This window comes from Spinacia oleracea, chromosome 3 (genome assembly GCF_020520425.1).
Source record: "Spinacia oleracea cultivar Varoflay chromosome 3, BTI_SOV_V1, whole genome shotgun sequence".
Taxonomy (NCBI): Eukaryota; Viridiplantae; Streptophyta; class Magnoliopsida; order Caryophyllales; family Amaranthaceae; genus Spinacia; species Spinacia oleracea.
The window spans coordinates 71,623,831-71,637,229 of NC_079489.1; the positions used below are offsets into that span (position 1 = coordinate 71,623,831).

At 35.0% G+C, this 13,399-nt stretch overlaps 1 protein-coding gene across 2 annotated transcripts; it reads left to right on the top strand.

Annotated features, from left to right (window-relative positions):
- The first annotated feature begins 257 nt into the window (after positions 1-257).
- LOC110789949 (actin-related protein 2) lies at positions 258-10,609 on the top strand. Of its 2 annotated transcripts, XM_021994672.2 has the most exons (15): positions 258-471; positions 961-1,071; positions 1,245-1,379; positions 1,469-1,540; positions 1,669-1,747; positions 1,907-1,956; positions 3,202-3,305; positions 3,415-3,483; positions 3,559-3,622; positions 3,903-3,971; positions 4,277-4,360; positions 5,524-5,582; positions 6,825-6,891; positions 8,346-8,429; positions 10,192-10,609. In XM_021994672.2, the coding sequence occupies exons 1-15, from the start codon at positions 430-432 to the stop codon at positions 10,270-10,272; spliced, it is 1,170 nt and encodes a 389-aa protein (XP_021850364.1). In that variant the 5' UTR covers positions 258-429; the 3' UTR covers positions 10,273-10,609. The 2 variants fall into 2 exon arrangements, 1 of the variants encoding a protein (XP_021850364.1); XR_008930614.1 differs by lacking the exon at positions 10,192-10,609 and having other exon boundaries at positions 5,524-5,636; positions 8,346-8,416.
- The last annotated feature ends 2,790 nt before the right edge of the window (positions 10,610-13,399 follow it).

The following is a 13,399-nucleotide window of genomic DNA, read 5'->3' on the forward strand; positions in this document are numbered from 1 at the left end:
AACCCGTTAACAATCCGTCATATTCCAATCCGATCCGACCCGGCCTAAACCGACTACAATCCGACCCGTTTACAACCCGATCCGATATGAATCCGTGAATAAAAAATCCGATCCGATCCGGTCCGTTAAGTTTTCAATCCGATCCGATCCGACCCGTTAGCCAAATTAATCCGTACCAATCCGATCCGTTTAAACCCGAATCCGATGAGTCCGACCCAAACCCGATCCGTTGATCCGATTTGACACCCCTACTAGCACACCATCAATTGAATTCGTAGTGTGACTTTCACTCCAAGCCATTAATCAATCATATCTGAATCACCTGCATTTGCAAAGTTTCCTCTTTGAATCATCGATCTCTCTGCGCGCGCTGACTCTCTCTCATCTTGATCGGCTGCGAAAAACGTAAATTTCCAGAAGAATCAACTGATGGACAACAAGAACGTCGTCGTCTGCGATAATGGCACCGGGGTAAATTCCTTTATCCTCATTTGTTTTCTCTGTCAGCATTGCAATTCAATCTTTGAAATGCATTGGCAATTTCAATTTCGTCGTCTATGATTGGTCAAACTTAGAAAATATACGATTTTCATTCCCCAAATTGTTTGATAGGTTAATCTTAGGGTTTAGAGCCTTATGTTTTTTATCATCATTTTTAGCTTTTTAGGTTACTGCATTTGGTTGCAATATCTTGAAAATTGTTGCTAGATTATTCTTTGGTGGACTGAGTAATATAGGATTTATATTACAATGAAGCAAAATGTTTGGGCTATGGATAGAAACATTAATTAATTAATTAATCCCTTAACTTAACAGCAATAAGCAGTAAACCAACATACATCACATTTGTTGAAAGGAAGATGCTATTGCTTGACATTTCGCAGTTACATTGAATTGTTTCATCTGAAGAACTGAAGTGGTGACACATATCTATATATTTTTTTAATCTTATTCTTGCAGTATGTTAAGTGTGGATTTGCTGGAGAGAATTTTCCGACTTCGGTTTTCCCGTGTGTGGTGGGAAAGCCAATGCTACGGTATGAAGAATCGTTGATGGAACAAGAACTGAAGGTGGGAATTTTTAAACCTAGGCAAGTGATTTCTTCGTTCTTTTATTGGAAAGGAGGCTGTTTTGTTGGTTACTCATCTTAGGAGCCGTTTCATTACATCTTGTAGTTAGCTTTTCATAGATCTTTTCGCTACTTATGGGGATCTTAGTAAAGGCTTATGGGTCCATTATGCAGGACATTGTTGTTGGAGAGGCTTGTGCAGACTTGCGAAACCAACTAGATATATCTTATCCTGTCAATAATGGTATTATCCAAAACTGGGATGACATGTGTCATGTTTGGGACTATGCATTTTTCAACGAACTTAAGGTAAAATGTGATGCTCTCTTTCAGAAAAAGGGCTTGTAAAACTAATTAAACTCTAATTTCCTATGTTTTTCTGTGGCAATCTTTCGCAGGTAGATCCTACAGAATGTAAGATTTTATTGACAGACCCCCCACTAAATCCATCGAAAAATCGTGAGCAAATGGTACTCTTTTTATCTGAGTTGGTGAACATTTCTTAGGAATTTTGTACAAGTACATTTTTCTTATCATACTTAATACGAATTCTAATTGTTAAGTGAAGATGATTGTTGATGATTTGATCACAATGTAGGTTGAGACAATGTTTGAGAGATACAACTTTTCTGGTGTCTTTATCCAAATTCAAGCTGTCCTAACCCTATATGCTCAAGGTGCTGTAAGTTTGTATTTCTGGCTTCATATCTTTAAGAAGCTTCTTATACTTGAAATAGCTTCAGATCCTTAGAAACTGAAAATATAACTATATCTGTTGGACAATGAAATTCTGCTTGCTTTTGGTAAGTTATGGTAAAAGTCCTTAAATTTTGCAGGCTTGCTCACGGGGTTGGTCATTGATTCTGGAGATGGTGTCACCCATGTGGTAAATCCTGAAAACATAAAACTATTCTTTTTCTTTGGAACTATTGTTGCAGTAACTTTGAAGTAGGCCTTGCGTATAATTTTCCAGCATGTTATTCCAATTACAATATTTCATTGCAGCACATTATTATGCATTTTGTATGAGCCTCTACTTTAATGATACTTGGTAGCACTTTTTGTCATTATTTTACATGGGTGTTATTGCTTCAGTTATATTGTTTAAAACATTGTGCCCATCTGAAGGGCAGCAACTTTGACTTTTTCGGTCAAGTACTTAATTTAGGCTTCTTATAAGCTTGCCAATAGCAAGTGTAAATATTATTAAGGGTGTATTCTATTCATCCGATTTTCACTTATCTGAATTTAAATGGACTTATATGAACTTATTAGTACTTATCCCAACTTACTAGGACTTATTTTAGTTGTAAACTATGCTTGGGTAACCCATATTTTCCTGAAGATATCTTATCCAAACTGAACTTAACGAACATTTTTGAACTTATTTTTCCTGGAACAAGTGGAAATGAGGTGAACATAACATAACCTAAGGGATGGAGCCATGGAGGGGGCATAATGCATCAACTTTTCTTCTTCCCCTCTGAATTTTCTTGGCTCCTGTCCTCCCCTTATCTGGCCCTAGGTCAACGGGAGCTTGGGAGGAATTAGTTGAATTGTTATATGAAGCATAAGAAATCATCTTTCTTAGACATGTGAAACTTATCAAATATTTATAAAATTTGGCAAGCGATGAATTGTCAGCATTAGCTACAAAAGAAATTGATCAATGTGCTAAACTCTTTAATTCATATCCACAAATGATTGTTTTGAAAATTCTATACAAAGACGGTGAATGATCTTTTTGTAAATTTTGATGCTCATGGCATTTTTACTTAATGTTATGATGAATCGGGAATCTGAACTTCTTTAAGGCTTGCTTTTAGAATAACAGTTCTCTTGAATTTGATGTAATTCTTGTGGCCTTTGACTTTTAAATAAACTGAAAAATAGAAGAAAGGACAACTTGCTGTTTCTTAGATCGTTAACTTCTTTTGCTGTACGTGGACAGTTGTTGGACACAGATATTTGTTTAAGGTTAATTAAGTGCGTCATCTGTATCCTATTACTTGTTGCATGTCTTCATTCACTTAATTCTGAAGTAATATGTGATTGACACTTATATATGGTTGGTGTAAAGAACTTACATTGCAACAATGTCGTTCCACATATTGATAAATTCTTCTTCTAGGTTCCTGTTGTTGATGGTTACTCATTCCCGCATCTTACAAAGCGAATGAATGTGGCAGGCAGGCATATAACATCTTACCTTGTAGACTTGCTCACAAGAAGAGGGTGAGAATCAGCTCTATTTGCTATAATATGGTAAAATCCATGTTGGTTTCTCTGTTATTCTTTCTGGGAATTGTTGTTCAGTTTGGTTAACTATCGATCAATTCTGCAGGTATGCCATGAACAGGGCAGCTGATTTTGAAACCGTCAGACAAATCAAAGAAAAGCTGTGCTATTTAAGGTCAGCACACGTTTGTTGGAAGAAACATCTTGAGTACATTTCAATCTCCATCTATGACTGTTTAATTTAGTGCAGTTACGATTACAAACGAGAGTATCAGTTGGGACTTGAGACCACCATTCTAGTGAAGAAGTACACTGTAAGTTGAGTGTTTAATAGCTGTCCATAGACAACAACATTTGTGGCATTCTTGCTTAGTTTGTGAGAAGTTGGAAGGCTGTATAGAAATCTGTGTACAATGTATATTCTTTAGTTATTGAGATTTTACTGATTAAACCTATAAAAGTATGAATATATGATTGTGAAAAAGACTGGGTTTTACTTGGCATTCACATTATCAGCTGTCTTTGGCATATTTTTCCTGGTTATTGTTTATGTTTTGCCAGTGGTAAGGTACTGATAAGGGTTTCTTCCACCAGCTGCCTGATGGAAGGGTTATCAAAGTTGGCACAGAGCGTTTCCAGGCTCCTGAAGCGCTTTTCACTCCAGTAAGCAGCATTCAGCTTACATTTGTAATTTGTATTCAGTTTCAAATATTCCCATCAACTTTTTGGGCACCTTGCTGTTAGCCACCACTTTCGCTTATCTTTGTTTTCTGTTCTCAAAGACCTGGAGTCCTGGAATTCATTTTATGCCAAGTAATAGTTTGTATTGGTGGTACTGCTAAACAAATATGTTATAGTCTTCAATCACTAATGTTATTGAAGACTATTAATAAAAGATGAAGTGAAAGAACTATAATATTATGCGTCATTGCTCAATTGTATACGAAGTAACATTTTATTCGCCGCAGGAACTTATAGATGTTGAAGGTGATGGATTGGCTGATATGGTATTCCGCTGCATTCAAGAGATGGATATTGATAACCGTATGATGGTAATTCTGTAATAAATGCTGATTTTTATTTACTCTTGGTTGCTCTAGATACTCCATTCCTTATTTTCAGTGCACTTAACCAACTTTTGTCATTATATATTATTGCCACTTTAAATTCAACTCTATTACTTTTCACTTTGAAATGCCAAAAAATATTATTAGGAAGGTTTGATTTCCTGTGCAATAACTAACATGTCCTTTTAGGACACTTGTTAAGAAACAAAGGTAGTATTGTTTTTGAATAAAGTCTGAGTGCATAATCTGTACTTTTTGTGTTGCAATGTGCAATATATATCCCAATAGATTGAAAATCCTGGTAATCGACTAATTGGATTTTTTAGAAAAGCACTTCTGGCATGGAGCAAAAACATTTTACTTGCGATGATCTTCAAACCAACTGCCAATTCAATCATCTTCCACTCTTCTGCACACCAACATTTCTCTACCCTTCTTAACCAAGCTACAAGAACATTTTTTGCAGAACAAAGTTGATCCATATCATCCTAGACAAGGGTATGATAGGTGTCAAAATAAAAAAAAACCAAGGATAGAAGATTAAAACATGATTGACATATTTTCCCTCCTTGGTGTGTTACTATAGGCATTTGTTTAGTTGTCAAAAAGAGAAAATGATGACAGACTCTTCTTCGCGACTATTTGACTAATTATGACAACTTGCAAAGAAACAGAATTCCTTCTCTGGAGAACATTCTCAGGTGGGTTGTTTTCTTTGTACTGGTCATGCGAAACAACAAAACCTCTAGGAGGAGTTTTGTCTTCAAAATATTGTTTCCAACAGTCTATTGGATTATCTGCTACTCAATCTGAAAGCTTCCAACTGAATGTTTATCTGTTCTTTTTTTCTCAAATGCGACTCCGGTGTAATCGCGTTTTTAACCTTAAGCCCGTAGAATGGATATTAATTTTGGCATTGTTTAGGTGGTTTTTTCTTTTGTCCCCTCAATTTTATTAATCATGACTTTCAACCAGAAATTTAGCAGATGCAATTGAAGAAGTGCATATTGTTAAATAAACAGGACCGTATTCTGCGACGATTTAGCGGATCAATTATCACATATTTGTCCAATATTATTTGCATGCCTTTTAGTACTTAGGCTAAATTCATTGCAATGAATTGCTGATATTTACATCCTTCTTTGCAGCTTTATCAGCATATTGTTCTAAGTGGGGGGAGCACCATGTATCCTGGACTACCAAGTCGGTAATGTTTGAAATCCCTTGTCTGGTGACAAAAGAAAGGAAAAGAAAAGAAAAAGTAATCCTTAAAGCTAAACTTTCATTTTTGAGATACATGCCTTCTTATACCCTCTTTTGAATCCAAGACCTGTACAACTATGAAGTTTTGGGTAGGGTCTATAGATTTTTTTGTGCATTCTCCTCTTGCTCTTGGGAACATCCTTTTGCTTTGAAAGGACTCATACTAGAAAAAATTAAAATAAAATTAAGAGAAGGGAAAATTAATGGAATTTTATTTCACTTTTTAAAGAAGGAACTATTTCACTTTTTAAACAAGGAACTCAATTTCTAGAATCACACAACAGACAAGTGTATAAGAATAGTTGCGTTCTATTCACCTGATTTTCACTTATTTTTCCTGAACTTATCTGAACTTAACTGAACTTATCTGAACTTAACTGAACTTATTAAAAACTTATCAAAACTTATTTTAGTTATAAATTGTACTTGGCCAACCCTTATTTTTCCTGAACTTATCTTATCTGAACTTATCTGAACTTAACTGAACTTAACTGAACTTATCGTCCTGAAATAAGTGGAAATAAGGTGAACAGAACAGGGCATCCCACAGCACAAAGGTTACTAAATAATGTCACCTCATATCCTGTAAAAATCCTATCCCACTCTTACTTTACCCTTGCTTTACCTTAGAAGTATTTACTAAGAAGAATAATAAAGAAAGATGTTACTTCCTTCAATGATGTAGATGATAAAGCCACAATAGTAAAGATAATGAACATGGGCATATAAAAAACATGGGCATATTGGTTAAGAGATGTTTGCAAAAGCAAAGGAAACTAAATTGATTTTTCTTTAAATTAACCCCTATTTTTATTGTTCTATTATTACTCCCTCCACCTCAAATATTGTCCATATTCTTCACAAAATATTACGCACAATAAATGAGTGGGCATCATCCAACAGTATGTTAGTGTAATAGGAGTAGAGAAACTCGATTGGGTAATTGTGAATTTATTAACCAAAGGGGGCGGTAAAATGAGTAATTAATGTGATACTGAATTCAGTTGTTAACGTTGTTTACATGCTACTATCTGTCGTCATAATCTTCACATTTCTTATCACAGAGGGCATGTGTCTTGTATTCATGCCTTGTTCCCGAGCTCCTAGATCCATGTTGTCTCCCTTTAGCCCTTTTTTTCTAAGTGGATTGAAATTGATATACAGCATATGTTTGAATAAATAACAGGCTGGAGAGGGAAATTCTGGACCGGTACCTTGATGTTGTTCTTAAAGGAAATAGAGATGGGCTGAAGGTAACTTTGTGAAACTAATGACTGGACAGTTAATTTTTTTGTATATTTGTTCAATGAAGATATTCTGTTTGAATCATCATATACATTCATTGTCTTGCTAGTTAAGCTTCACTTAAGCTCGATCCGCAGGCACCTTTATAATGATTTCCTAAAAGCTTTCCGTGATTAATTGTTTTGTTCTTCGCCTTTAAGCAACCAAGGATCGGAGATCTTTGTCTTATTCATAATGTCAGTGGACCTTATTACTTGGTGATAATTTACACACTGGTTTTTGCTTATTTCTTATCCAACATAAACACAAATACATGCTAATTGGTTCCTCATCGTTAGTTATATGTCACTTTGGACTACGGGAAAGAAAACTTAACATGTGCATTAGACCTGACCAGCTAGCACTTGAGTTTCCTCTGATATTAGGTTCAGACTTGACTATTTTCTTGAAGTTCTTTCTATTTTGACAATATAGAAGTTATCATTTGTCATGTTGTTTTGAAGGGCTGAAAGATTAGGGGCAGGTACTGTGGGTAGAATCAATACCCTGATCAATGTAGTGAATTGGACAATGGTGCTTATTCTCAAATGATTTAGAGGCTAGAGCACCTGGCTTTCTGGAGGGTAGAGTATATGAGAAGGCTACTATAAGAGTAAACAGCTATTCATGTAGAAGTTGTGTCAAGAAATTTGGTTACAGAACTGTTTTCCTTTGTCTGAGAATGTTTCTACTCTCTCTATATCAGCTATACAAGCTGTGGTTCTAGCTCTTATGATTGGGAAGTTCACAGCCATGAGATATGCTTGTAAATCTAAAACCTAACTTGGTAGCTGCTTATTTTCTCTAGAAAACTGTGTGTGTCTATGGAAGTGGAGAAAGTAGTGTTTCCACTTGAGAATTGGGGGTGATTGGTAGATTAGAAGTGCAACTTTCATTGAAATCTGCAATGGAAGTCATAACATCTTTAATGCTGATGATTCTGTTGAACTTAATTTTCTGATCCAATTACAGCATCTGTATGCTAGATATGGGGTTTTTGTTATGGTAAAAAATAAAAGGAGCACGATTTTTAGGTATGCTTAGATGAAGCCTCTGTAGGTAATTCGGTTTGGCTATTGGAGAGGAATGCCTGCATCCTTTTGTCATATGGTGGTGGTGTATCTCCCCTTGGAAATGGTAACATTGGTGGAAATACGTTCTTGTGCTTCAGGAGATTTTTACGAGCATCCTTTGTCTGACCTTCAACATTCTGTATGAATATATTTAATTTTGTAAAGATAAAAAATCTCAATAGGATCCCTGTGAAAGTTTGGCTGTTAGGTTTTTCTCTGTTTAGTGTTTTGGCTTGAACCGCTTCCACTCAGAGTCCTTCTGCTTACCTGGGGCTTCGCGTGATATGTACGAATTATATGATTCTTCAGTCTTCGAGTCTTTAATTGATCTTGTTTATTGCAATCTGTAGAAGCTGAGATTAAGGATAGAGGACCCACCAAGAAGAAAGCATATGGTGTACCTTGGAGGTGCAGTTCTCGCAGGGATTATGAAGGTACCTCTTCCATATTCTGTTTTTTCCCTTCATCTTGCCTATGCCTTTTTTTTGTTTCCATCATCACCAAATAAGTCATGAGACAAGCTCCAGATTGGGATTTCAACAATGTTATTACCTAATTTAAAGTACTTTCATTTGCTCACTTAATAAGAATGTACAGTGTCCTTTATAGGGAATTCGTTTCCATGGGGTGTAAATATGTCATGAGTCTACTTTTCTCAGTACGGTGCGATGCATTTTATTGAACTACAAAACTTGTGCAAATCCTTGGTTGTGCACAAACACAACTAGGAAAAGCTACTCTTCTAGTTGGTGCTTCAAATTACTCCATAGAGGTTTTTGGAAGAAGAACATCCAAGTCCTTCTCATTTTACTATTTTGCTATGTCTAGGACAATGATGAAAAGGGATAATAGTGGAATCTTTTCATAGATACCATAGACTAGTTTGCCTATTGTCCCATCGTGACTTGAATTCTTGTAAAAGACGAAACTTTTTTAGCCAGTCAAGATATTGGTGGGTGGTACTGTATGTTCCAGGAAAAGTTCCTATGGGCACTTTAATGAAAAGTTCAAGTAAAAGGGTAGTTTTATCTAGAAAGTTTTTTTTGTGTGTATGGAATTATGGACACTGGATACTCAATATAAAAAATTCCTTGCGTCCTATGACTACTAATCTCCTCCCAGAGCACGTATATGTTTCTTTCCCTTATATGGTAAAAGTTAAGGGGAATAAAAGGTTGAACTAGAGACTTGGTCAATTTTTCTTTTTTCCTTAAACAGTTCTTTTTTTTCTAGGAAGTTTTTCCATCAGAATAGGAACTTGTATTGGTTTGCAAATTTAAAAGTTACAGAAAAGCTGGTATGACTATAGATTGGGTGGATACTGAGTGATCGATTGTTATCTGCTCATACTCTGCTTAAAGAAAAAGGTCTCAGAAAATAATATGAAGTTTGTGTGTTTAACAATTGATAACGTGAGCTTGTTTGGTCTTTTTATAAAACACCTATACACTGTGTTGCCAAAAATAGCCCATCTGTACTTCTGGAGTAGTTGGAACAGTTATTTGAAGCTTGTTACTGGGCAAGCATATTAATTACCCAACTCTGTTTTAAAATTCCCTTCTCTCCTATTAAGCTCGATAAGGTTAATTAAATGGAGTATAGAAAAGGGGAAAAGTGGTAAAAATGATTGATGTTTAAAGATACTTTTGATGAAGAGTTTAGTGTCAGTGTGTGACGAAATCTCTTATTATCGACTGGATAGTGGATACAAGGTATTTGTAGTGTGGCAGGGTTGAGTAGATTGTACTCCGTATTTAAGAGGTGAAACAAGTCATTATTGTAGTTCGTATAAACTGGGAACAGTACAAAGTTAATCTTATTCAAAGACTTCCCTGTTTTTGTAATGCCCCATATCAGTACCGTTATATATGTTGTTGTGTTGAACTCCACTAACTATTGACGTCTATTACTCTATTTCATGTGGGTGGATAGAAGAAGATTTTTCCATATTCTTTCAGGCTTTTATGTAATAATTCATCTTCCAGATAATAAAGTGCTACTTTGTGTTGTAGAAGGCCTACTATTACTAATTACTACTTCGTATGTAGGAAGCAGCAACCAAGTGTTGCAATAATTTTATCCCAGGGTACTGCAAATTCGTAGATGAATAATAAATGTAGTACTGTAAATTTCTAGGTTACTATAAGTGTTGGAATCATCCATTGGTATTAATTATGTATTGGTCAACTCGTGCAGGATGCACCAGAGTTTTGGATCAGCAGGCAAGATTATCTAGAGGAAGGACTTAACTGTCTAAGCAAGTGTGGCCAAGCATGATTATCTCTTTACTCCCTCCACTCGATCCGAAACAGGTTTTCGACTCGATCAAAACCGGTTTTCCTCCTGCAATCTCGGTTTAACTGATCAAGTGGAACGGAAAGGTAATATTAGTGATGATGTTATTTGGAAGAATTTTTTTTCTTCTTTTTGTTTTGTAACCAAGGACACACCATATCACCATATGGTTGGGAATGTGTAGGATTTAAGTTGATTAATTCAATACCAAAAATTGATATGTGAAAAGGTAATACTCTTCCAAGATATGAGACTATTATGTTTCTCAAGGGAAAACACTTTATGCAGTAATTCTATCAATTACAGAGGTTTTCGGTGATGACTGACTATTAAGTATTTACGTGTATCACTATAACTATTTCCGGGTTTGTAAAAGATTGTCCTGGACCCTTTTTATATCTAGAACAATGCTCCAAGAAACCATTTTCCCTTTCCAAATCCAGACATTAAACAATAATTTTGGTCTAAAAAATGCCGAAACAACAGCAGATAATTAGGAGTTTAGAATTTGATGTGAATTATTTAATTGAAATCGAATTTTAAAATTAATAAAAGTAAGAATGAAATGACACGATAGTTTAATAAAAATAAACATAAAAGTGGAAAGAAAAATGTATGACTGTTTTCGGTACAAAAATAGAATAAAACGGGAAGGCCACATGTGACATTGACACAATAAACAAATTCTCTTGTGTTAAATAAAGTATGAATACCTGATAATATTTTTTTTATTTTTATTTTGATGCAAATTAATGCCCGGTAATTTATTTTGATGCAAATTAATACCCGGTAAAACTGTAATAGATTGTAAATGTAAACAAAAACAATTAGCATCGTGTTCACGTTACTCGTATATACTACGTATAGTCTAAAGAATTTGGGTATCTTTTGCCACACATATTTCATTAAAGAGTGTTTTGTCTGCAAAAGAAGATTTAAAATTGGTAATGTGAAGAAGGAATAGCATTTAGACCGGAGCTTGAATTAGGAAGTGGTTGTTGATCTACCATGTAGCTACCCACGGCTCTCTACCATTTTTGTTTTGCGCATCTTATAAAATCTTGATTGCGACGTCGTTGGTCGTTGATCTTTGATCGTTGAAATATACTACCCCCTACTTGTCATCTCAAACTTTTAAAATCCACTTTATTAAGAATTGTACGTAAAATGTGTACATGAATTGGTAAAATGTACCCATGCGAAAAGAGATACAAAGAGAGAACAAATGCGAAAATTTATCAGTTAAGATATGAGACAAGCTTAAAAGGTCACCCGAAATAAAATAATACAGGATAATCATATAGAGACAAATAGAATAACTAACATCACCCAAATCCAATAATACAAATATACAATATTAATTACTTGGTAAATACGAGTAGTACTCCGTAGTTGTTTACTTACTTAACTTGTTTGTTTGTTTGTCCTTATCAAGGTTGTACGACTAATTCCTTGGCATAATGGCATTGATACAACCTTGATAAAGACAAAAAGGTTAAGTATTGTGCAACCAACTAATTAAATTATGGTATCTAGATAACAAACTTGTAATGGTATTAGGTTGTAGTTTTAATTTAGTGGTTTATTTAATTTAGTGCTTACGTTTTGATTTCTTTACGTTTATCTAGATAACACTTGAGTACAAGTTGATTTCTATTCCTGTTTTTTCTCATGGTAGCTAGCTAGGTTTTGTGTTTTATAACTACTCTTGTTCTTCTTCAGAGTCCGTAAACCAAATGCGTGTTTTTTAATTCTGGTTAAGTACATTAATTTGCTTATAGAATGTAAGTCTCCTTCTATCACTAATTATTTGTCCCATATATCAATTATTGATAAAGAAATACAAGAATTTTCGTGGGACAACCTATAATCACTATTGTATAAATAAATCTTTAATAGACAGGCGAGTAAATGAGTACTCGTAATACTTAATTTAGCAATGCACTTCTCTTTATACAGTGTGCCTTCTTTTCATCTGAAATCCTATTAAAGTTCATACTACGTACTACGTTTTCTCTTATTCATCTTGCCTTAATTAATCTATAGAAATTAAATGCGAGTGAACATGTTACATTTCCTAAATCAATGCGTACGTCTATGGAGTATTGACGTGCAATTAAGACGAAAGAACGGGAAGGAAACAAACTAATAGGCGTTTCTTTTTTGGATTTGTAATTGATTAATGGATTTTGTTAACCATTTTCTCCCTTTGTGTTTAACTTTTAAAAAAACTAACTCTTAAACCACTTATTATGTCAATATAGGGTTAATACTTAATAGATATGGAGTTAGTGTATGGGTGTCCGATCCAAATGTTATTTCCGACATAAGCTTTTCTCTCGTGATAAGGGTTTTCTAGCGCTTTTCTTTATACCTTTATAAAAAAAGACAATTATAAATAACTATATGAAGTACCAATTGCATGTTGGTTAAGTGGTGATTGAGGCTGAACTTGGTAGGGAGAACTCGTGTGCGATCCCCCGCAATAACAATTGGGAGGGGACTGGAACCTATCCAACCAAAACACGCCCCGAATCCGGATTAGCCCTAAGGGTGAACCGGGTGTTAAAATATACTTCTACGATTGATATGCCTCCGGTTATAGCTCTTTTCAATGTCAGAATATATATTACAGACTAATTCATCTGCGATGCATTAATAGTGCATCCTAAATTAACCTATGTATTTTTTTGTATTTTTGTATTAATGTTACTATCCTTCCCCTCTGGCTACCTGTGGTAAAACTGACACTACTACATAAATGAGCAAATGCAACCCCCAAAAACCGTTGCTATAGGACCAAAACCCGTTGCAATATACCTATTGCAACGGTTTGTCAACCGTTGCTGTTGCGGCCGTTGCATTAGGCCTAATGCAACGGTTCTCTTACCCTATTGCAACAGTTCTCGCCATTTCCAAAGGACCGTTGCATTATGATCTAATGCAACGCCTTTACACATCTAATGCAACGATGCTGGAAATCTCCCACGGACCGTTACAGTAGCTCTAAGGCAATGTTGATATAGATCTAATGCAACACACTATTTTTCCTTTTTGAGCCATTGCATTATAATAATTCTGAGGTTAATAAATAATGTTAATGTTCATA

Bases quoted from the DNA above. Each gene is read 5' to 3' on its own strand.
- LOC110789949 (XM_021994672.2), top strand. From the start codon at position 430: ATGGACAACAAGAACGTCGTCGTCTGCGATAATGGCACCGGG. The intron at 3,623-3,902 runs GTAAGTTGAGTG...TTCTTCCACCAG, and splicing joins TTCTAGTGAAGAAGTACACT to CTGCCTGATGGAAGGGTTAT. The intron at 5,583-6,824 runs GTAATGTTTGAA...AATAAATAACAG, and splicing joins TATCCTGGACTACCAAGTCG to GCTGGAGAGGGAAATTCTGG.